General features: G+C 43.9%; 1 protein-coding gene across 4 annotated transcripts; it reads right to left on the bottom strand.

The window, feature by feature from the left end:
• Window positions 1-6,416: 6,416 nt before the first annotated feature.
• EOGT (EGF domain specific O-linked N-acetylglucosamine transferase) lies at window positions 6,417-25,249 on the bottom strand. Of its 4 annotated transcripts, XM_041463729.1 has the most exons (18): window positions 24,829-25,249; window positions 24,315-24,361; window positions 23,574-23,617; window positions 23,248-23,472; window positions 22,800-22,900; window positions 22,123-22,231; window positions 21,942-22,036; window positions 20,751-20,855; window positions 19,549-19,655; window positions 18,164-18,267; window positions 15,550-15,642; window positions 14,807-14,878; window positions 14,008-14,094; window positions 12,870-12,938; window positions 11,984-12,045; window positions 10,870-10,989; window positions 9,814-9,916; window positions 6,417-9,443 (listed from the first exon to the last, which is right to left on the bottom strand). In XM_041463729.1, the coding sequence occupies exons 4-18, from the start codon at window positions 23,455-23,457 to the stop codon at window positions 9,297-9,299; spliced, it is 1,584 nt and encodes a 527-aa protein (XP_041319663.1). In that variant the 5' UTR covers window positions 23,458-23,472; window positions 23,574-23,617; window positions 24,315-24,361; window positions 24,829-25,249; the 3' UTR covers window positions 6,417-9,296. The 4 variants fall into 4 exon arrangements, with proteins under 4 accessions (XP_041319663.1, XP_041319652.1, XP_041319642.1 ...); XM_041463718.1 differs by lacking the exon at window positions 23,574-23,617 and having other exon boundaries at window positions 23,248-23,477; XM_041463708.1 differs by lacking the exon at window positions 23,574-23,617 and having other exon boundaries at window positions 24,829-25,248.
• Window positions 25,250-25,324: the final 75 nt, after the last annotated feature.

Genomic DNA, 25,324 nt, shown 5'->3' with positions numbered 1-25,324 from the left:
CTCCAGGTGCACCTCCATCCAAGGGGTCCCCTGGCTCTCACCAGGCACTTCTGCAGGGTGGGATGTGCTGCCCAAATGGATTTTCACTGAGCGGGGACTCCAGGTCCCAGCAGGAGCAGGGGTTCCACCACACCAAGAGCTGCGATGTCCCCTTCTCCCACCCTCCCTAAAGTGCCACTGAGCCACTTTCTCTCTCCGGGGAACTCTGAGGCCTCAAAGCAGCACATGGGGCATCACTCCAGCACGTCCTTGGGCTTTGCTGGAGCTGCAGCTCTCCAGCTCTGGCTGCTCAGCTCCTTTCACTGCCCAGCCCTTCTCTGCTCCTCCCCAAGCAGGGGAGCTGGGAGGGGTGAAGGAGATGAGGGCTGGGGGATCAGCATCCCACCCTGCCCCTTCCCTGCTGGAAAGCTGCTGACACAGATCCACAAATAACTGACAGCACTGAGGTACCAGGGAGGAGGGTGTTCTGTAAAGCACAACGCAGGCTACTTAAATAATGAATTAAGAGGCATCAAAAATGCTTGTGTAAAAGGACAGAGAGGGAAGGGCTGATATTTTAGACTATGCTAGACCACAATGAATAAATTATAAGAAAGGCCGAATACTTTACTAAGTATAAAGACATCTAGCAAAAGAAACCACTCTTTTCATCCCCACTGGGTCCCAAATGAAGACAGAGCTGAGCAGGCTCAGCTGGTCCGTGAGGATTTCTCTCCATGTACATTTTCATCTGGACTGAGGCATTTTCATTTAGCAGCATCCACGCTGTCTTTAAGCCTTTCACACCAGAGACAGGCTTGCTTATTTTTCTGACGCTGCTGAAGTTCTCCCAGTCATAACAAACTGAGAACACCCAGGCAGTGTGACAGAGATGAAGTGATGGGTAGGAGGCACATCTCATTGTGCTATCAAGGCCTGGGCGCAGTAATTGGCGAGGAAACAATTGGGAGCTGTCAGCTCACAACACACGCCCTGCTGCTGACTGCTGTGCACGGCCCTGGATGGGCCATGAGTGATGGCCACTGTGGCCACCACTGCCCTGTCACTGGTGCCAGGCTCCTCCCAGAGCCCTGAGCACACAGCCAGCCCTCCCTGTCCCTCACAGCCCCCTCAGTCCCCTCCTGCCTGTCCCAAGGGCTGGGGCAGGCTCCTACACCTGACACGTGAACACGATGAGGATTTTAATTACCTGCAAGATGTTCAACAAATCAAATGGCAAACAGGCAGAGCTGCCCACACTCCACTGCATGCTCAGGGTCTGTCTGTGATCCTCACCTGACACAGATCTGTGGAGAATGGCCAAGAGATGATGAATTGTACAGTCATTCACTGACCTTTGTTGTCCATGGCAGCCTTCCTCTTCCCACAGGATCTGCCCACCAGAGAGTTCTGAACTGCTGTTAGTCAGCATGGAGTTCTTCAGGTTAGAAAATACCTTTTACATCATTGAGCCCAACCATTAATGCAGCAGTGCATCAGTGAAAGCAAAATGAGGATTTAGGTCCTTCCTCACCTATGACTCAACCACCAAAGCTGACAAGGGACACCTTGCATCATGTCAGCCTTATTTCAGTGCTTCCATCACATTACAAACCTCACCTGCTTTCCACCCTTCTTGCATGGCAACTCAAACAATTCCAACCCTGTTTTAACGTTCACAGCTTGGTTTTATTTTGCTCAGCTGCTGAAAGCTGTGGATCAGATGTCAGGCAGACAATCATCTCCCCTGGCTTCAGCCAATGCAAAGGGATAAGGCTGGACACCACAGCCCTGCTTGGGCAGCTCAAAGCTTCCCAGAGCTGGAAAGAAAAGTCAGCCAATCCCATCTTTAGTGACCAGCTGGGGGATAAATTTGGAAAGGGGGGCAGTCTGCAAAGCTCAAATATTTTTCTTTAAAAACAGCTGTCTTCGTGGTGGTTGCTTTTTAAAAATAAACAGAATAACAACTCCATCACTTTTCATTATTTTCTTACTATTTTCCAAGTGTCTGTGGCCCATACTTCCATGACACCAGGTGCATGTGCACACAACCACCCTTCCTAGTGAACTGCACTGGGGAAGAAATTAGGTAGTGCAAGGTGCAGGATATATTGCATGGCTGGGTGATGTCTGCATAAGTGAAAATCAAGACTTTGCAGCAAAACAGGAATTGCATTAACTACTAAAAGACAACAGTCTGGCACAAAGTGGTTTTGGAACAGAACATGAAGCAGGATTTTGTTAACAAAAGATTACCTGAAAACCATTTTCCAACTCCAACTAAAGAAAAACTGAAGAAAAATACACCAGTATTATAGCATCTGAATCATCCTAGGCTAAAAAGCTAAAGTCTCCATGGATTAATTTTTTGCTCCTACAAACAGGAAGGAGGAAAAACAGAACCATGACTGCAGGAGCAGTTGCTTTGTCGTCGGCGAGCAGGTTCTGCATGAGAAATGAGATTCCCTCTGAGCGTTGGGAAGGGCTCTAGTGACACCTACTGCACTCTGCTGCAATAGGTGGAGAAAGCTCTCCTGCCTTACCTGGGGATAAAAATACACCGGGACAGGGTGTCCCTGCGAGGCAAGGGGCATTTCCAGCCTGCGGGGACCCCGAGGTGAGGCTGTCCCGTGCCAGCATGGCACTGGGGCTGGGGTGACCTTCTGCAAGCACCGAGACACAAACGCAGCCCCAGCAGCGCCAGGAAAAGCGTGGGCAGAGCCAGCAGATTCCAGCTTCTGCAAGGGGGATGATCAGCGTGGAATTTGTGCAGTCTGTAAGTCAGAAAAGAGCTTTTACCCCAGCACTGCCAAGACCACAACCAAGCCACGACCCCCGTGCCACACCTGTGTGCCTGCCCGCCCCCCCAGGGATGGGCATCACTCCCCTGCACAGCCCCTTACAACATTTGACAACTTTTGGTGATGAAATTTTTCCTAATATCCATTCTAATCCTGCACTGGAACAACTTAAAGCTGTTCCCTCTCCTCCTGTCCCTGTTCCCTGGGAGCAGAGCCTGTCCCCTCCTTCAGGGAGCTGTGCAGAACCAGAAGGTCCCTCCTGAGCCTCCTTTTCTCCAGGCTTCATCAGTGATGATTGACTTGGTAAAATTTCAGGCTTTTCTGTATGTTTTCTTTACTGAGACTATTTCTATTCAACTGTGAGTTTATTATCAGCTCAATCTGGAAAATAACTGATGCATTCTCAACTTTCTCCTTTAAAATCCTGGTTGAACGTCACCTTTTGTTCAGTTTTCAACAAACCCAACCCTCAAACACCTGGCAACCAAAATTAACATTCCTGACACTCTTTTGTTCCCAGGTGATGGGGGAGCTGAGTTCCAGACAATTGATTTCTCACCCACTACTCAAAAGCTCTATGCGCTTTGTGTACTACATTAATAAGTACTTTTCTAAAGGCCAAAACAAGGTCTGATTTGGAAAAAAAAAAAAAAAAAAAAACAAGTCAGAAGAACAATGCCACTGTAGAAGTTATACATATTCAAAACAAATTTATTCTCAATAATAGTGCAATTTACCTTTTTTTTTGTACTTCTCCTTCTTTTTGATTTGCCATGGAATGTCTGGGAAGAGAAATCAAGAAAACATAAAGGAAATTAAGAGATAATTTGTTGTTTGAGTTTTATTCACCTATCCAAAAGTTAATGGTAATAACAAATATTTAATGTTATGTTATATATATTTATATATTATTTATTCTATTATATTTGTGTACAAAGGTTATTTTTTTATTTTATATTGTTATATTACAAAAATATTTCAGTGTTCCAAGAGAAGACATCAGCCAGTAAAAAATTACACTTGTGAATGTGCTGTCAGCTATACCCAACCCTGGCAACACCCCCTTCCATCCTCCCCTGCCCTTTCCTTCATTACTCCAGCACAACTCCCAGGTCACCACCCAGTTTTCCAGCCCTGTCCCTCTCCACACAGCCCCCCTGGTCAGGGATGCTGCTCTCCTCTCCTCTCCTGGCTCAGACTCAGGGGAATTCAGGACCTTTCCTTTCCCCCTCCTGTACCTCCCTGCAGTTTGTGACATGAATATTTTCACTCCCCTCATTTCTGGCTCTGTCCCAACAAGGTTTCCACACATTTCACTTGATTTATAACCACTTCTAATTCCCAGAAGGCTCCTGAGCTCCAAGCTTGAGAATGACTCTCTGCCTGTTTTACCCATCTGAAACCTTACACCTGTTCCTCTCTCATCCCCTGTGTGCATCTCCCTCCCCCCAAACACAAAATGCTGCTTTCAGCTGCACTGTTGGCCCAGCTCAGACTGCAGGGTTTGGGTGAGGCAGCTGGACTGGGCTGGGATGAGCTGAGCCCTGGCACTGACCCAGGAGGGACCTGACCCATCCTGAGCAGGGCTTGGAGGGGTGTCTTGGTTTGAAAAGACCTGCTAAGGAAGGCAGAAGCCTCTCTTGAAATGATAAATGTAAACCCCCTCCCTCCAAATTATTGTAATTTTGAAATTAAGGAGCTCTCAGGCAATGATATGGGAATAGGAACAACAGTTCTTTACTAGGAAAACTAAAAATACAAATGTAATAGTACAAACATCAACAAAAAGCCTCTGACAGAGTCAGAATACAACCTGACCCCCTGTGTGTCAGGGTGGGGGCACAGTCCCATCCCATGGGGGCTCAGCCCTCCTGCAGTGCCAGCTGTGGTTCTGCTGGAGCAGGGATCCTGCACAAGGTTGGAGTTTTCCTCTGGAGCCCCAGGGCTGCTGGAGATGGGCCTGCTCTCCCTCTGGGAATGGAGTTGGGAAAGGCTGCTCCTCTGGGAATGCAGTGGGCAAAGGCTGCTGTAGTGTTCCAAACCTCAGATTGTATCCAGGTAGGAATGCTTGGCTCCTCCCCTGGGCGGAGCATCTCCCATGGGATGATGGAATTTTATCAGACATGCAGGGACACTCCCTGGCCATGAACAGCAGAGATCTCCTGGAGGGAGGATTGGCTGTGGGAGAGATTTTAACAAGTGCCCCACCTGGTTTTTACAGGTGGCCCATTGACAGCAGACAACGGCCCCACCTCTAACGGGTGGCAAGAGAACACCAGTGCACACCCTGGCTGCATTTGCAGCCTAAGACAAGTGGCTCTAGAGCAGAGGCTGGACAAGACTAAGAGAATAAGAGCAGGTGTTTACTAAAGGCTTCAGCAGCGGCACCTTGGGCAGCCCAAAGCCTCAGAGAGGGGCTACACCCAAGATGGACGATGGTTTTTCATACAATTATGAGTTTGGTCCATTTACATATCAGGGATTAATCCTCCACTTACAGCTTCAGGTAATGAAGTAATTTACTCCCAGTTTACTCCTCCCCCATTCACTTTTGGGTGTTCTTGAGTTTCAGGCCTAGAGGGATTGTTTTGTCTGACCAAAATGTGGAGATAGTTAACTAACACTTTATAAGGGGCCTAAGACAAGTGGCTCTAGAGCAGAGGCTGGACAAGACTAAGAGAATAAGAGCAGGTGTTTACTAAAGGCTTCAGCAGCTGCACCTTGGGCAGCCCAAAGCCTCAGAGAGGGGCTACACCCAAGATGGACGATGGTTTTTCATACAATTATGAGTTTGGTCCATTTACATATCAGGGATTAATCCTCCACTTACAGCTTCAGGTAATGAAGTAATTTACTCCCAGTTTACTCCTCCCCCATTCACTTTTGGGTGTTCTTGAGTTTCAGGCCTAGAGGGATTGTTTTGTCTGACCAAAATGTGGAGATAGTTAACTAACACTTTATAAGGGGTTCAGAGTTCTACACTAATGCAGTACAGGATTTGAAAAAATATAAAAGCTAAAATCCTAGGGCATCAATAGCACCCTCACACCCAGGCCTGAGGTGAGGTCCTGAAATGGAAGAATGAGGAAAGCTCATAAATGAGCAACAAACCCCAACCTTCTGTGGCCATTTCAGAGCCAAAGCCAGAGGGGATTCCATAGCAGTTCATTTATTTCAGGCAAAAAGCCCAATCCATGAGAAACGTGTGTTCAGAGGAGGGGAAGTAAGAGCTCAATTTAAGGCAAACACTGCAAATTGAAACAATTATTCAGTGTTGAAATCAAACATTTTACCCTTCTGAGCACATAAAAAGCTCTCAAGGAGAACGTTTTCTTCAGTTTTTCTCCATTAAAAAAAAATTCAGGATTAAGAGATATGCTAAAGCCTGAGTTATCTCATTAATAGTACTGGTAAGATTAACAGCAAGAATTAAACAATTCCATTATTACTTAATGGCTTTTAAAAATGTATTGCCTTAATATTTATAATCAGACTCTTTAAGATTAATAATGCTGATTTGCCACCTCCCCATCACAAGCCCTTTCTCACACTTACCCAACTTCCACAGAACTCTCCAAAGAAAAAAACTGAAATTACATCTTGACAAATTCTGAAGTAAAAAGGAAAGAAACCACATGCATCCATAACTTATTTTTTATTCCAAATCCAGCTCTTGGTTTACATTGTACAGGAAACACAGGCAATCCCAAAAGCATTCAGGACTTGCAACATTACACAAAGTCCCAAAACTGAATTCATCACACTGATGCCAAGGTGCCCCTTAGACTCTAAACTTGAGTAAACTGGAGAGACCAAAAAAAAATTTTTAAAAAATCAGAAGTAGTAAGGAACGAGATTCCCATGGTCTTTTAGGAAAACTTAACCCAGAGCTATATCCTGCCTTAAAAGAACAAGTGGCCCAAAAGTCTCATGGATTCCCTCAAATTCCAACTTCCAGACAGACCCAAGATGGTTCAGACGCTCTTCAAGTCACAATCCAGACCTCTGTTGTTGTCCAAACTCCCTCAGGATTTACTGGCAAAACCCAGAAATCCAACCAAACCTCCTTCTGCTGCCAAGAAAACTTTGTGCTGTTTGAAAAGTTAATCAACACAAACAGTCTTTTCATCCTAGCAATACCAAGCCATAAAGGCTGAATGACATGTTGGCCATCAACTGTTGACCCTGCACTCAAATTTGCTGAAAGTGGTGAACGTTGGCAGGATTTTTTGCCCTTGGATGAAGTCCCTGCAGCCTCTCCTCCACACATATGTTCAACCATTTGTTTTAGTGATGACTTGAAAGAGCAGCTCCTCATTAGCTGCTCCTGTGCAGACTCCAGCACTCACCCACTGCCTTCAGCAGCATCCCCTGCACCACAGGAAGTTAAATATACACAAAGATTTTCACAAACCAAGCTTCAAACGCCCAGCACTAGAGCCAGCAGTGCAGGATGGCAGCATCACCTCTCAATGATTCTTAAGTAAATAAACCTGAATGTCACTTTGGACCTCAGAACATCAGCCTGTCATGGCAGGAGAAAGCAGAGACATGTGGCTCCATGCAATTAACAGTATTTAATTAATAGTATTTAAAACATTTGCCTCTAAAACCTGGCAAACTACCAAAAATTTTACACTTTTTTTTTTTTTAAAAGCTTTTTATTAAAAAAAATTATGTGCACAGTTCATAATTAAATGTCTTCTTTACTTTGACTTGGTTTCATTCAAACACAGACATTTTACTGGCTAAAGTTTTATACATTATTTTTTTACTTTAAAAATCCCACAAGGTAAAAACCCCAACAGACACATACAAATACAGGAAATGGTATTGCTCAAGGGATTTTTAACCTCTCCCCTCATATTAAGAAGTGCAATTTTGCTTCTGTGGTCCTTTAAAGTGAACCAGTTTCCTCCCTCAGTAAAACAACACTCTCCAGGAAAAATTGCACCACATACAAAAAATGCATGAAGGTCTCAGCTGTACCCAGCTTCCCCATGCACTGACCAAGGTCTGAGAGATCTGTGAAAATTGTGCTCACAGTAACTCCTCCCCAGCAGCACAGACAGCTCAGTAAATGCACCCACACTCTGTGAAATTGCTGGGGAAGGGAAGTCAATACCATCTACAATTAGAGCAGTGAAATGTTTGTATTTACCAGAACTCTCCTGCTTTTCCATACAAATGTGTGCCTGCCCCGAGCCACCAGGACTGTATGGCTGAGCTGAAAGCTCAGCATGGGGATACACTCCCCAAAAATCCACAATTTAACACAGAACTCTAGGGTTTTATCTCACTGAACTCAATTCTTCTACACATCCTTCTGGCCCCTCTTAAGACAAAAGAACTACTACCTTTATTTTCCCTTCTAGAACATCTCAGCTCCAGGGGGAATTTCAAAAAGAGCTTTGGTTTAATATTCCCTTCACTGAAAACAGTGAACTGTGCTACTGGCTTTGGAAAGATTTCATTTAAAAAGTTTTCTGGATTAGTCTCCAACATTTTGAGGAAAAAAGAATATTAAAAATTAGGCTTTTAGTGACTCCAAGAACAAGGTTCCTCATCAATTCCTTTCCTTTCGGCTGCAGCTGAAAGACCTCTACATATTTTATCATTTGTCCTTAAAAAAACTAGAAGGCCATTCCCTTTAGAATCCTCAAAAAAAAATCAAGTTTTATTCCAATTTGCTCAAGTTTTCCAATGCAGAGTGCTGGTTTTTGTGAAAAAATAGGAAATACCCAGATCACCTGAAATTTTAAGTACTCACTTGGGAAAATATTTACCTGCTCTGAGACAGAAAGCTGACTGAACCTACTGTGCAGACTTCTTGTATTGAAGCTTTTATAAGTACAGGGACAAGAGTCAAAGTTTATATTTAAATGCAAAATCAAAAGACTGTGCTCTCTAATGTGAAAATGTTTCTAAATTTAAAGCAGAAGCTTGCAGTGTCTGTTGACCCTGGACCTACCCCAGAAAACCTTACATGAAATGGGTGGACATGTCTTTGTATAAAGAGTATTTCAGAATCTGGAATGTAGAAACACAGTGCAAAAAAACCCCCAGAAATAGTCTGAAAAATAGTTTTTACATATCAAAACCTCCCAGATTAAAAAGGAATTATAAAGTAGAGGTACGGTGCTAAGAAGTTGTCTGACAAATCAACAATGGGTTATTTCCCTCACAGGGGGAAATTAATTTTTTTATGGGCAAGTAGTGACAGGACAGGGGGGAATGGTTTCAAACAGACAGGGAGTGGGTTTAGATTGGATACAAGGGATAAATTCTTTGCTGTGAGGGTGGGCAGGCCCTGGCACAGGGTGTCCAGAGCAGCTGTGGCTGGCCCTGGGTCCCTGGAAGTGCCCAGGGCTGGGATGGACAGGGCTTGGAGCAGCCTGGGACAGGGGAAGGTGTCCTGGCCATGGCAGGGGGTGGATTGAGATGGGCTTTAAAATCCCTTCCAACCCAGGCCATTCTGTGATTAATTAAAAACAGTATTTCAGGCAGAAGTCTAATTTAGAATTCATCATGTTTTACCCTAAATGGCCACTTTGAATGCTGTGAAACGTGATTTGCAGCCAGAAGCACCAAATACATGAATTCTTCCACATCAAAGGAGTAGTTTGTAAATTTTGGATGCTCTCCCAGTGTTGGGTGGTGTCCCTAGAAAAACAAGATAAGGACTTTTAGACAGAAAATATCAATACATCTTCCATTCAAAAAAGCAAGAAAAAAATTGAGGATCTGCCATTTTCATTTATTATTTCTGACCCACTGATCTGCTCTGAGGCAAAAGAATCAGCAAAGAACTGCATAACAGCCATGCTATGAATGGTTCATGGCCAATTAATTTGATTTCTCTTCTTCCCTCAGCCATTAATATCAAAATGATTTCTTAATCTTAACAGGGAAGTTAATTTGGCCTAAAGAATGTATACCATATTTCAAATACCAGAACACAGGCAGGTAAAGCAGGATGACTGTGAAGTCCTTCAGTCACAGCACCTCACCCTGGCAGTGTGGCCACCGTTACCTGATCCTGAGGGAATACTTTGTTCCTTTTCCTCCAAGTGATGTAATGGATGCCTCTCAGCCTTGCCAAATCCAGGTAACAACGTTCATCTTCACAATTGTATCTAGGGACAGGCAGAAAAAAAAACACATTTACCGACAGAGGTTATGCTGAAGTTACCAGGGTGAAACAGGAAAAAACTGAAATGTCTGTTGTCCAGTTCTAAGGCACCAAAACCATGGACAAATTCTGAAACAACAGCAAGGGCTGCCTTCTGCTCTCCAGATGTGGCCTTGGAGGCAGTTTGAGGCACATCTGCACACGTCAGACTTGTCCCTGTCCAGCTGCAGCAGCTCTTGGACATGTGAAAAACAACCCCTGAGTTTCTGAGCTTGTTTGGACACTGGACAAAACATTCTCGAGCCAAGCCTACGCTGCAAAACACCAGTTCTGCAGCCTTCCCACAGCAGAAGTTCCCAGGATGGAGAATGCAGAGCCCTTCTAACAAGCATTCTGGATTTCTGCTTTTTCTGTAGATTGAAGTATCTGCTGACACCCCTACTTTGTGACAAAATACATTTTAAAAGGAAGCTACAAGAGAAATTTAGGCAAAACACAGGAGTGACCTTGGCCAGCAAGCTGGTGCTCATGTCCTGAGCAGAAAAAGGAGGATATAAAAACATGCAGGGTGTTGCTAGCACACAATCAATTCATATCAATAATAGCCCTGGACATGCACATAATCTGTTCACCTGGATCACTAAAAAATCCTTAGATCTCAGACTCACCAGGCAGACCCTGAGCAATGAGGTTTTCTCATTGTTTGCCATTTTCCCATTATATTTGTACCATGGCAGATTAAGAAATCACAGGCTGAGCCTGTATGGTATAATTACACTGTATTTTATAATGAAAGCTTTCTCTGTTTTGATCCCCAGGAGAAGAGTCTGCCAAATATGAAGTCTAAACAAGGCTGCAAGACAAACACTGATGGTCAAATACCAGGAAGGGAGAGGCTTCATTAACACACAGGAGCAGTTGTGTGTGCAAGAGAGGGGGAAGGACAGACAGACTTACAGCTCAAAGACAACAGCCCAGTCTGGCAGAAAGAGCAGGTGGGTCAGGCCAGCTCCATGTATCCCAATGAATATATCAGAGTTGTGGGTAATTCTCAATTGCTCTGAAAACTCAAGCTCCCTGCAGACAAGACAACAAAAGTGGTTAAAAAAAAAAAAAAAAAAAAAAAAAAAGATGATGTGGCAGCTCCATCCACCCCAGCAGAACATGGAGAAGGCACAAAATTGGCTGAAGGGAATACTGGAAGAGAGAAATGATTTTTCAAGGAACAATACTAAGAATCACAAGTACTGCAGACAGCACTAACTCAGCATGGAAGTAAAAGAAATGCAGGCAGGCTTCAAAACTTCACAAGATTTGGTTCAAAAATATTTTCGTCCACTTAAAGTTTTTTTAAGTTTAAGGGATTTTCTATTTACTTGCCTTTTTAAAAAAATACATCACTTAAAAAAACCCCCAAAACCTAAGAACTAAATACCCCAAACAAAACCCAAAACCCCAGCATAAAACACCTGTTTCTGAGCTGCATTCAGTGTAATGTAAAATACACAAATAAGCATCCTCCCCCTGTCTCTGTTTGGTCAGAACATGAATGTCAGTGCTGCTTGTTTCTCACTCTTTCTGCATGATTCATGACAGCTCCAGGTGCAGCTGCTGCCATTTGGGACAGGCAAGCTTTGTTTGGGAACTTTTCCTTCAATCCATTTCTCCCTGGCACAGTGCCTGCTACACCTGGCACCACACACTGACCTCAGGTGGTGTCTTCAGGGGCCACCAGAGCAGCAAATAATCAGTTATTATTGATTACTAAACCAAGGCTCATATGAAGTCACTGACATCATAAAAGAGAAAGCCCTGCTCACAGAGTTATTGCAGAGCAATGTGCAAAAAGGTGGTGGGAACACAGCTGGCCTTGGAGAGGGAACAAAAGGGATTTCCAGCCTTGTTCCTTGTTCATTCAGCTTTAACCCTGCCTAGTGCATTGTGGAATGGGTGTGCTCCAGCACCTCACCCAACACTTTTCCTTCCCAGTCCCTGGATTTTGCCAGGTTAGCCTGGGACAGACACAGCCACAGGCAGCACCAGCTCACACCACCTTCCTCCACCAACTCACTTGTACTTGTAGTCCACCACTTTGACCTCCAGCGTTGACACTGTTTTCAAAGCACTCACAAGCTGGGGAGAATAACAAAAAGACAAGGATTTGGTGTCCTCCTTCAGTTAATTGCTCCCTTGCACTCCTGACCTGGTGAAGATAAAACCAACTTCTGTCTTTGCCATTTTACCAGAACTCAAACTGTGAGCAGCAGTGGAGGCATCAGCTGAGGACAGCCCAGCAGAAAAAGCACAAATCCTTTGCTCTGTGTGCTCTGCTGCTGAGCTACTGCATCACACGAGCCTCAGGTTCTCCCTACATAAGGTGGGGATGATAATCCAAATTCATTTTTGTCAGGCTCTAACAGTAAAGAATGAAAGCAGGTATGAAAACATTAAATAATATCGTTTTACCATGAAAGAAGCTTTTACGCATGTCCATGAAGTGGCATGGTTCAAAAACATAAAACAATAAGAAAATTCATGATGTTCTGAGTGCACAAACTCTGATACAAGGGCTTGTGCTTTTCAATCTGCAGGCATTACAAAGGGTTTTGTGAGACTTCAACACTGGAGATGCTATAAATAAAAGGAATTTGAAAGTGAAATAATTTAATTTCATCAGAAGATCTGCAGTGTCTGTTTGCTCAGAGGAAATACTTTTAGTATTACATTTGTAGTCTTCCACTGGATATTTAGAAAGGGCAGCAAGGTTCAGTGTCTGGGGTACAGAAATGGAGACTGCCTAGAAGACATTTCAGAACAAATTAATATAAACACTGGACATATTTGTCCAAGATTTGCCAGAAAATAGATATCTTGGCTGTACCTGAAAAAAAAAAATCAACCCAATAAGCAAAATTTAACTTCTAATAAATATTTTTTAAAGATACAAAGGAACACACCTCATTCTGGTTTAATATTTTGCGGTAATCTGTGCTGCGTGCGAGGATGGTGACTCGAATTTTCCCATCCTAAAAAGAAAGAAGCAGCAGTGTATTAGCTAAGAGGCAGCCCTCACCAAAAAAAACAATCCCAAGCTCTTCCATATTTACTTCTGGCAATTATTTGAGCAACAAAATATGTTCCTTCCACATGTAATAAATAGATGGCATAACCACCTTAAAATGCACATCGCATTTTCTAACAGATTCAAAGCATCAAAAACTTTGTGAATGTCTGATTATTAACCAAGAACTAAATATTTTCTGAAAGATTTCTTTTATTCAGTACAAGAGAACCTTTGTGTTACACATTATCTGGCAGTTTTTGAAAGCAGGAAAGCAGCTTTCTGGATGGCTTGTGCACAAGTTCCTTGGGAAAAAAAAAAATTACTTCTACAACAGCTCCTCCTTTTACCTCTTTTAATTAATTGGACTCACAGGGGTGAGCGCTCCAAGTGAAATGAAGAGATTTAACTGCATGGCTCCCATTAGTGTCAGCAGGAGAAGCATAACTAAATGCCTGTGCAGAGCTCTGAATGTGCCCCTCAGCAATAATTTGTGGGCTGCTCTCCAGGAGACACTTCAGCTGGCCCAGAGCTGCCCTGGCCACCAAGGCAACGTGCAAAAACCATCAGTGTGAGCAACAGAGAAGCCCAGACCAGACAGATGGTGCTGGGCAAGCATGGACCAGGTTCCTCTTTCCAGCTCTGATCCCAGCTCAGCAGTATCCAAGGGGATGGATAAAGGGCAAGCTCTGCTCTGCGGGATCCCCACTGCTGCTCCATGGAACTCGTGTCTGACTCAGCTGGGAAGGACACAAAGGCCTCCAGCACAGGGAATGGACACAGGGATGGGACCCTAAGGCTGGAAGGAGAATGCTCTAAAGTCTGTCCTACAGAAATAAGACATAAGGGCAACTTCCACAAACATACACAAACGTTCTCTGAAGGCCTTTGCAGGGAAAACCCAAACCCTAAACAGGAAAGGACAAAAAGTACACAGGTACACCCCCACTCCCCACTGGGATCAGTTTGCCACTGCTGCTCTCTGGCAAGAACCACCAGCTCTGTACTGCAGCTGCTTTATGCAGCTACCACACCTTGGGTCCTTCCTGGGTGATATTTAATCTGTGCAGCACATGCTGAGAAAAGGCTCGGAACAGCCCCGTGCCGTGACAGCCAGAGATCTGAAATTAAAAAAGGAACTGTTAATATACAGTTATTTCACTCAGAAAACTGAGCTTTGTGATCAGGTCTTTAACATTCTTGTGGAACAAAAGCCCAGTATCATGCACTGTGCTATTCACTGCAACACAAGTGGCACTTTCATTTAGAAAGAAATATAACTCTAGTGCTGGAGCCTGAGTGTGTGAGCTAATGCCCTCAGGGAAGTCTGACTGTGTTTAAGCTCTTGTGCTCTGCAAAAATTCCACTTAGTTCACAGCCCACCCATTAAAGGGGAATAATTTGCACCTCCTGAGCTGTGACACAGGAGACTGCACACAACCAGCTGGAACGACTTTAAAATCCCAATCTTTAGGGGAGATCATTCCCGTTTGGAGTTGGAACTTTCACTGCAGTGTATTTCATGACATTGGAGGGATTCCCCAGCTCAGATTCTACCCTCCTGGTGGGAATGGATGGATAAAGGGACTCACCAGAGGGGTGTTGTAGAATAATCCATGATGGATGGATAAAGGCACTCACCAGAGGGGTGTTATAGAACAATCCTGGATGGATGGATAAAGGGACTCACCAGAGGGGTGTTATAGAACAGTCCTGGATGGATGGATAAAGGGACTCACCAGAGGGGTGTTCTAGAACAATCCTGGATGGATAAAGGGACTCACCAGAGGGATGTTGTAGAACAATCCTGGATGGATGGATAAAGGGACTCACCAGAGGGGTGTTGTAGAACAATCCGTATCGCATCCGAGGCAGCAAAGAGAACACGGCTTCTTTAAAGCACACCTGGAAGGGGATCACGAGGAGTTACCCCCCTGTGCTCCTTCCCCAGCCCATTCACTGCCAGCCCTGCTCCTAACGAGCCAGAAATTACTGCTTCTGCCAAGGACAGCCCGGCTTCCTCGGCTGTGCAAAGGAACAGAACAAAAATCCCAAAAGAGCTCTCATTTGGGACGTGCAAGTGTGGGAAGGAGTGATGAAAACGCCCCAAAACAGAATAAACATGGACTAAAGAACAGGAAACAAGTTAGGGAGTTTATGACTAGATTGAAGAGGCCGAAATGAGCTCTGAATGGATGCATTTTTTTGGTGTATTATTTTTTTTTTTAGTGATAAGCAGCAGGAACGCCAAGAGTCACAAGGGGAAAGAAACACCTCAGGAGGAATCAGAAAACTTCAGAAAGACCATTTGAAAACCCTTAACTTCAGCTGGGAGTCCTGCATTCATAAATACCACCTCTCAGGACACAAAAATTAGGCCCATCTATATAAAGGATAGACACATCACAGAATCAGGTTACAGTTCTCGCTCTTGTTTCTGAGGTAGAACACTCATATTACACAAATTAAACATGAATGGCTTTCCTCTGGAACACCCATAACTGAAAGAAGCTTGAGAAGTTGTCATATTTGCTACCTAGTGATCGTGAATTAAAACAAAATATAGAATTCCATACCCTTTTAGAGTCAAAAGTTTTCAAGTGAATTATTTCATAGTCAGTAAATGCCTTCCATGTCTCACTGAACAGGTCACCATAGCCATATGAGCTCTAGGAGGAAAGCAAAAATAAAAAAAAAAAGGGTACAACAATTGCAAAAATGCATATTAGAACCTCTCTTCATGATTTACAGGTTCTGTATATGGTTTTAATACAGTTAATATGTGCAACACCACCACAGGACCCAAGGCAGCCTAGCACAGAACACAGACATCACACAGCACCAAACTCTGTTTGCACTGGCAGGTAACTCAAATCACCTCTCAGGTGGTTAATTTTTAATAAAAACTTCTATAAATTAGCAAACTAGACAATTTTCTTCAGTAACAGATTATAATTTCTGAGTTAGGAGTGAAAATTACTTTTCCCAGTGTCAACAGAACACAAGTTAAATTTGAAATAACACAAACACAGGGATGGTAGGAGGCCTGAATCTCAGCTCCTGAGGTAAAAAATAAAAAACAAAAAACCAACCCTGGGAATTCAAATGCAGCAATGAAATTTGAGGTAAAAAGTCACAACAAGCTTGTATTGCATTTGCCTGTTTTGGGATTGTCACTTGCATATGGCACATGGATCACAAACAGAATGCAATGATCTGATTTGATGGAAGAAACACCCAGGGGGTTTCTCTACAGAGCAGTAAAAAACTTTGGTTCTGTGGGGAGCTTTTAAAGAGCCCTCTACTCCCTCCAACGTTATCCCAGCAGCAGGAGCTCCTGCCTTCAATCTGTCACCTTCCCTGCACATCCCAGGGCTGAGCCACCACCCCTGGCTCTTGGAGTGCAATTAAATGTGCCCTCAGTAGCCCTGGTGCAGATCCTCACTAAAGCTTCCCTTCAACTCTGGGGCTAGCTCAGGCTGCTTGGAGAGTGGGAACATTCTAAATAAGAAATTTGAAAATAGGAACTACAAATGATTAGATTAGAAATACTGAGGAGAGAAGAGAGACCTGGTGAAATGTAAAAGAATCTAAAGGGCACCAGAATCCTTTGGTTCAAGAGGCTTTCCTCTTGCTCTGCCATTAGGTATTAATAAATTTTACAATCCAGACTCCCTTCTGACCATGTATTACAAGGACTGCTCTCCCAGATTAGAAGTGGAGAACTGATGAAAGCACCACTTTCTAACCCTCTCTGCTCTCCTTAAAAGTGCTTTATGAACATTTCTTCCCTGCATTCACAGATGATCTGCACGCCAACACCCAGTGGAATTCCTACTCATTTTCTGCTTTGTTTAACCTACATCTAAGGGCATTACTCTTTAATAAGAACAGTAGGTAGGAAGTATGGCCAAATCTAATTACATCAAGTTAAAAAAAAAAAAAAAAAAGAGAATGAATAATAAGCTAAATCCACCTTTTGATGAGCACAGACAGTTTATCAGCAGTTGACTGGTGCCATCACCTGGTTTTACATAGCAATGAACTCCAGCTGCCTGAGCAGGTAAAGCTCATTTAAATTGATAACAGTGTGGCACTGCTTTGAATGGTACATCCGAAAGAGTTATTTGATTCAGGGTATAAGACAAAGAGTTGCTTTTCAAAGCAATTTGCAATGCTGTCTGGCACCTGCTCTTTTGAGAAAGCCCTCAGAGCTGGATTAACAGGTCCTGTGCAACACCTAGAGAGCCCACTTGTCTGACAGATGGCACTGATTTTAGCTTTAAAATACAATAGAATTAGGAAAAAAGAGTTTCTTCCAGCCAAACAGGTTTCTTATTAAACAGCAAGCAGGGGATATTTGCGGTTTTCTAATGAAGTTTAGTTATCCTAGCACTAAACGCTCAGAGAGAAAACTCAGCACTTTATGATCACAAAACAGGTGTGGGACAGTGACATATTCAAGAACTGTTATTTCTGGACCTAATTATGCACTTTATTTGGCATATTACAAATTGCCCAGTTGTTTTTTATTTCATTTAATACCCTCCTACACAACTTAAATACTGTCCAATAAAACTAATATTACTCAAACACAGTAATGGTTTCAACTCAGCAGTACAGCAGAAACAGCCCCACTTAAAAACTTGTTTTATGTTATCATGGCAATGTGAGAGGTGATTGAGGGAAGTAACTGCAAGAGGGCTACTTAAAGGAATTAAATATTAAACTCTGTTTTAATATATATAAGGATTTAATTTAGCTGTTTTCCTTACTACAGGCTGCACATTACTGATTTACAAACATGCAAGACTGCATTTCTTTTTAAATATAGAACAAACAGTTCAGCAAATCTACTTCAATATTCCAAGAGGAAAAAAAACTACAAAAACCAGTTAAAACTTCTAATGCTTAGATCAGAATGCTACAGATCAGAAATACTGATCAGATTATTTTTGAGGCCACACCAAAAAAAAGAGGCAAAACTATGTGCTAGCAAACATGGTTTATCATAGAAAATCTGTACTCTTACTATTGCTCATGCATCTGCATTAAAAGGATCCAGAAATTTATCAGTTCCACCTGGCTGTGGCCACAAGAGAGCTAAGGATTGGCTACCAAAACCTTCAGAGCCTCTACAGAGCAGAAATACAACCCATCACAAATATGTTAAAAGCAGAGCAGACTTACAGTGTCCCACATGACTATGTTGACATCAGTACTGAAGGAATTATTGATATGCTGGGTAATGTACAGATTGACAAAATCACAGAAGTGATGGTACATATTGACACCTGAGAAAGAAAGAATTGTTAGCAAAACACTGCATTACTTGATCCACTTTTATTGGTTTATGCATTTTTCCTGGTTAGCATCCTGCATTTTATATTGGCTTCCCCTGCTTCTGACTCCTTGAATCCTCCTAATACACCCTAAAAAAGGGACCTCCAAAAGGAAGGAATCAAGGAAAGAAATTTGAGGTAAGATGTGTTTAAAAAAAAAAAAATAACAACAAAAAAACCACAGAGTTAGAAGAGTGGCCAGAAGAATAAGATGAGCTTCATGTGCTATTTCTCCTTAGTCTGCAGCTGCTTTCTGAAGGATGTGAAAGCATCTCCTGCTTTAACAGAGCCCAGTCAGACACAAGAAAACGTAAGAACTGGCCTTCAGCCTTCAGCTCAGGTCTGGGTTCTGCCTCTGTGGGCTGAGGAAAGCTCTGTCTGTGTGACCACAGGACTCAGCTTGTACTTCCACAGCAGCCACAGCCCAAGTCATCCCTCAGCTCCTCTCCTGCTCATTCTCGGTGCACAAAAATCTCCATGAAACAGAGGGAACACAAAGGAGGCACCTTTGTGTTCCCTCTGCACATGTCAGGCAGTACAGGGGACGAGCAGCACAGCTGCTGTGTGTGACAGGGACAGAGCCCAGCACAGCAGCTCCCAGGCACAGCTCTCCCCTCTGCAGCTGCTGCTCGTCCTCAGCAGCCTCCCCCACCAACCCTGCCCTGCAGATGGAGCTGCACCAGCAAAGAGGCTGGTGAGCTCCAAAAATGTCAGATTCCTCTGAAGGTGCCCCTCTGGGAGCACAACTGCTCCTCCCTGTCCTCCAAAGCACACAGCCCTTGGTGAGGGTGATGTGGATGTGTGGGCTGATCTGAGCACAGGTCCTGCTGCTGAGCACGTCCTGCAGGACACAGACACCCACACTGGTGTTCCACGGTGGGGATCCTGCCATGCAGAAACACAGCCTTTGGCACAAAGTCAAACACTGCCAAACCACAGTCCAGGGAACAACTCTGCAAGGCAAACAACAGGAAATTGCTCTGATGTGGTATTTTTTTGTTTGTTTGTTTTTTTTAAAATCATCTGTGGGAAATCATAAGATTTTCAACTTTCAGTTTCCAAGTCCGTCACTGGAACTACATCAAAAAAAAAGTAACTAAAAATTCACATATAAATTTTTCATATTACAAGTGAACTTAACTGTCACAAAGGCATAGTGTAGATGGGCAAGTTGAATATGAGCTTTCTTCACTGCAGTACAAGAAAAAAAAATAAAATGAAGATACCAGTTACCTGCATCTAATTTCATGAAGTATGTTGGCTTTTCAATAACAATGTCACATTTCCCATCTTCTAGAGGCCTGAAGTCTAATGCAGTGAATGTCTGGAGTTCTGCAAACCTAGAAAGATTCAATCACACAGAATATGCTTTGACATCAACACATTTAAACAAATGTACTTCCTATGTCTCAGACTTAGCAACTGTCCTTCCAGTCCATTTCAGCTAACAGGACTGCTTAAAACTGATAGTGTTTGACAATTAAAATTATTTGAAATTATAATGGAATGTTCTTCAGGGCTTCTAGAGGTTAAACACTGCCTTTGATCTCAGGAGTGAACAGCACCTTTGATCTCCAAATCAAGGCAGCAGGGATGTTAGAAAGAGCCTCAGAACCTGGATCTGTGGCTCCACCCGACTTGATCTGCCTTGCCAGAGACACTTAAGTGAGATTTCCATGCTTTGGTTGGAATAATGAATGTAGAGGCAGTATTTACTGTTCCTGCATCTGAACAAGGATGAGCAGCTGTGATGGCAATAGCAGGCAGAGGAGAAAATTCTTCTGTTGTATTGCACTAAATTTGCAGTCTTCCTCCTCTGCAGCAGTCCTTGACTTAAACATCAATGAAAAATGGGGGAAGAAAAAGAAAATACAAGCAAAGCATAAGAATGAATTATTATATGGACCTTAACAGCTCCAGTTCCTTCATCAATGAACTGGCAAGGCAGCTTTGAAGTGCTGACATGCAAACTGTGATGCTCTGCACTTCCTACCCAGCCTGTGGACTCAGCCCTCCTCACACTGCCAGCCCAGGCACACATCCTCATCATCCTCACCAGGGCTGTGGGAACTCACACACAAGGCCAGCCTCAAGGCATCTCAGCACAAAACAATCTCCCCTTCCTCACACAGATCAGGCAAAGTGCCAGCACCTAGCCCAGAAAGCACCTGAAGGTTACAACTCCCAATTGCAAGGTGTTTTCACATCTTTTGCTGCTGCAAATGACACAGGACACAATTACAGACGGCGTGGCTCAGACTTTCTGCAGAGATGTAATTACCAGAGGTTTCTAATGTCAGCTCCCAAATTGACCCCAAAAGGAGCAAGTCTTTCCTCAGTATGGAATCCCCTACACACAGCTGGCAATGCCAATGACAAAAAGAAGAAATAATTAGCAAGTGAACTTGGAAGTAGCCTTGATGAGAGATTCTTACCAAGACTGCAGAGGGCTCTTGCGTTGACCTTCAGCCAAAAATGCTTGAACATCGAGGGTACAATGACCACCAATTTCTCCCTTCTGGAAAAAGTCTTCTTTGAATCTAATGCAAATTAAAAAAAGTCTGTCAGCTTTTGTGCAACAGGGATATCAGTGCCCTGCAATCTCAATTACATACTCAAGCCAGTGCTACCTAGTCTCAGTTCAGCAAGGCACTTCACACATATTTAAAACTTGAGTATTTTCCTCAGTGTAAATCAAGACTTTCCCACAACCGTGTTCTTGAAGGTGTAGGCATCGTCTCAGAAATCAGCCCTAATCCACCCAGAATGTTATTAAGAATTATCTACACATACCCACATCAGTAATTTAATCAAATTTTGCTTCATGACAGTGATGCCTCACTGTCATGCCAGGACCATCACTGGTTGGAGTTCTTGTTTCTTTCTAACAATTTCTTACTGAAATTTACCTCAGATTTCACAACCCACTTTGCCACCCAAGGATTCTATATGACATATGAAGAGTGAGATGCAAGAACAAATTTCCTGAAAATAAATTGCCAGCTAAAAGCACTGTCTAAATTAGCTTTCAGGACAGGCTGTGATGATGACAAAACCCATTCTGAAGGGTAATATCAGTCTCAGTCATGAATCAGATCAATACACTGACTTCAAAGACAAGTCAGAGGGTCATGCCCAGCACCACTGGTATGGTTTTTTCATCCAGTTTCCAATATGTAGCTTTTGAATTTGAGATGTGGAAGATCTGGGTTCAGATCTCTCCTCAAGTCACTCAGTATCTAAAAATGCAGCTCCTGGATCTGGTATAAAGGCACAGGAAATGTCTTGGTTCCTCAGACAAAAGCAATTGTATTTTGCACATCATCTGATCAAGGAAGGACATGACTGAAGATGTTTTCCTCTCTTCCATCAGAGAGGATTCCAATCACCCATCATCATTCCATAAAACTGAGAACTTGGGTTTTTACACCACCAGCAGCAGCCAGCAGTGAAGAGGGGCAAACCTTTACAGGGCTTCAGCAACAAGCAACTGATCAGCAATAAAACTGCTGGCAGTAAAAAGTAAAAAAAGTAAAACCCATAGCAACAAGCAAACCAGCTTTGTTAAACCAATTCTCAATTCCCTTTCCCTGCCATCCCATTTTTGCTATAACACAGGCAGAGACCTGTCATGGTTTCTCTTCACAGCTCGTAAATCAATGTACAGGTTGGTTGCTCTGCAGTGCTGAAGGTACTGGGAGCAGGTCAGAGATGAATCCCCCTGTTAAGAACAAGTAGAATTCTGTCAACAACAAAAGCTATTTTTAAAAGCAAGTGCAAAGTATCAGATCTATCAGAAATACCTACTGTTGCTGCAGGCTTGCAATGGGTTTTCACTTCACTGAGCCTCTCTCGAACATACCCAAAGTCTGCTTGTTTCCAGAATATCTGCTGGGCTGTCTCGATGTCACTGGCCCTGGTGTGTGAAGGAGAGAGGAAACAAATCAAGGTCTGTTGCTCAATTCTAGTAAGAACTTCAACAGATCACATTTTTCCACTGAAAGTGGAACAGAGGAACCAGCCAGTTATTTTACTGGCATTTAAGATGCCAGAACAGGAAGCACTTATCAGCTGCATGTAAGTGAAAACATCAATGACAATTTAATTTAAAGCTATTCTCCCCTAAAAGGGTACACATTTTTTTTTCTACATTTTTTCCTCTGTTTTTAAAGCTAAGAAAGGAAATACAGCTATTTTAGGAATCTGAATTCAAGGCTAAATCAGAATAATGAAAACATTCTGGCAGGAAGCATTTCTAGTAGTATTTTCTTCCTTAAAAAGTTAAATTTTTTAAATCATGTTGAAAGGCTCATTATGTATAAATACACACATCTTTATATATATATACACACACAGGTGTCCACAAAAAAATCACACTTTAAATTCTAAATATCACAATAATGTTTACTTCACAGCGATATCATTGTGAGCACTACACTATTTTTTTACCACAATGTACAGTAGACATTTAAAATTAAACTTACCACCCGGTTTCAACATAATCACACACTGGGTAACTGAACCTGTTCTCTGATCTGCAAGATTTCTCATAACCCCAGCAGGATTTTAGTTTCTTCAAGTGTTTCTGCAGCACAGAATGACTGAATCAGGTTTTGCAACAGGAAAATGGGAAATGACTTAAGTAAGTTAGCTTTGAAATGACGTCTTGCTCATAAATCTTGCATAAAAGGCTTTTGGTTTGGTCTGTTTTCAAGCAGAGTTTGAGAAACAACACCCAGATTCCTCATGCACAGCAGAGGCTCCAAAGTGGACACACATGCACATCAATGTTATTCTTGTCTTCAATACAAATCCTTTCCCTGACTAATTGGCAAGGAGACAATTAATCACCATCTTTAATTGCTGCAGCTCCCAAGAACAAACCACCCCAACAGGACACTTGGAGACACAAACAGAAAAAAGCAAACTTACTTTATATGGGCAAAGAGCATCCTGCTTACAGATGTCAGCAACATGCTGGTTATTGTGCAGAAAGTAGGGGATATGCTCATCTGGCAAGTTGATGGCTTTGTAGCTGTAGAATGGCTCTTCTGGAATGTTTGGGAATTCAGTGGGATTTTCAGCTTGGGAATTAGCCAGAATTTCTTGCAGTAGCAATCCAAACACAAGCAACATAAACATGGCAACCTGTGAGTTCTGTACTTTATAAATAAAATAGAAAAAAAAAAAAAAAAGACATTAACATATCTGCAGCATTTCAAGCACACAGGACAAAATTCAGTCAGAGTCAGACATACAGTCAAAGAATCTGTACTTGCATTTCTGGAGTGGCTTCTTTTTCCTGTGAAGACCAAACTTTCACTGAGAGGCCAGACTGCACAACCTCAGGATTATCTTTGAATCATTAGTCATTGAGTGTTATTATGCACTACAAACTCCCAGCAAAGCTAAAATGGGTGTGTTTACTTTAGCTAAATGCCAAGGGATCCTGAGAGTTCAGTGTGGAAACCAAGTATAGAGCATGCAATATCCAGTGAGAAGGGAAAAAAAGTAGAAGAGCTGGGGGGGAGGGGTGAGAAAAGAAGGATTTTTAGTTTTAAAATAAGTATGAAAACAACACATTCTCCATTTTGAACTAATAACTGGCTGAGGGAAAAATAGGCAGACACAAATAGAGGGTCACAGCTAAGCCTTACAGGATGCCTGTTTTTAGTGCTTAACATCATTTTAAAGAAACTTGACTAGCGAGTATATTCTACATATAATTTTGTACATAATAGAAGTGTATTTATATATATACACACGTAAACATACACAGGCCCACACATCTGTATACCCTAAAGCTGACTGCATACCTTCCTGCTAATTCAACCTTCTCATCTAACACCCCTGCTTTGAACCATTAAACTTCCTGAGGAAAAGAAATGTATGGCCTGTATCTAAACTCCACCTTTTTCGGCGTTATAATTGGCTAAAATTTGCATGCTTGCTTTCAACTGAAGCCTTTAGCAAAATTCTTTCGATACAAGTGGTTTTACCTGTTTGGTTTGAGAGGAACCACTTCAGCTTTCCCAGGTACAGAAACCTAGAGCGGGGGAGGGAGGTGGAGTTAGGTACGTCCTGGAAAAGGAGATTTCCTCAGGACACTGTTCTGCTCCTAGGGACACGTTCCCAGCTATGAGAGCAGCAGCCACAGCCGGGCAATGCGCTGATCTGTCACTCGGGTCCCTTTCCCCGCACACAGCACACGGATCACCGCTTCCACCACAAACCCGGCGGTGTCCCCAACACACGCGGCCCTTCCCCACCCCTGGGCGCTGGATGAGGCTGTCACCTCGGGAAGGTGCCCGGCATCCTGTGCCAGGCCGTGCTGGGTTCCATGATAGACCCAGAACCGGACCCAGGCACCAGCCGGACCTGGTGCCTGACCCACGCTTGGACCCGGCACCGCCGCCGCGCCCCGGCACAGAATCGCATCTCACCGCGCATCTCAGCGCTTATCACCGCGTGTCTCACCGCGCATCTCACGCGTGTCGCACCGCGTTATCTCACCGCGTGTCTCAGCCCCGCCGGCCCCGAGGAGCCCCGCGGCCCACGGGACCGGCCGCTGCTCCTGCTCGGCGCTCGCCGCCGGCCCCAATCCTCATGTCCGGGGGCAGCGCTCGGCGCGGCCCCGCCGGCTCCGGGGAAAGCGCCCGTGCGGCTGTCGGGGAGGGGCCGCCCCGGGACCGCCGCCGGCAGCAGCCGGGAGCGCCCCGCCCGGGGCGGCGGGAGCCGGGGAAGGAGGCAGCGAAGGAGGCAGGGGAGGAAGGAAGGAAGGCAGGCAGGGAAGGAGGAGGAGCCGCCGGGCCGGGGCGGAGGCGCAGCGCTCGGGCGCGGGTCGGGCTCAGGTGGGCCCGCAGCGAAGGGCACCTGCCCGCGGGGAGCAGCGGCGGAGCAGCCGCGTCTTCCTTCTGCTGCCGGAAATTAAACGCTGCCGCCCCGGGAGCGGCGAGCGCAGGATGCGGAGGAAAAGGGCCTTTTCCTGGCGCGGCCCGGCAGGAAGCGC

This window comes from Pyrgilauda ruficollis, unplaced genomic scaffold (genome assembly GCF_017590135.1).
Source record: "Pyrgilauda ruficollis isolate IOZ18807 unplaced genomic scaffold, ASM1759013v1 scaffold10, whole genome shotgun sequence".
NCBI lineage: Eukaryota > Metazoa > Chordata > Aves > Passeriformes > Passeridae > Pyrgilauda > Pyrgilauda ruficollis.
The sequence above is the reverse complement of the archived record's forward strand: the minus strand, read 5'-3'. Positions and strand labels throughout refer to the sequence as shown.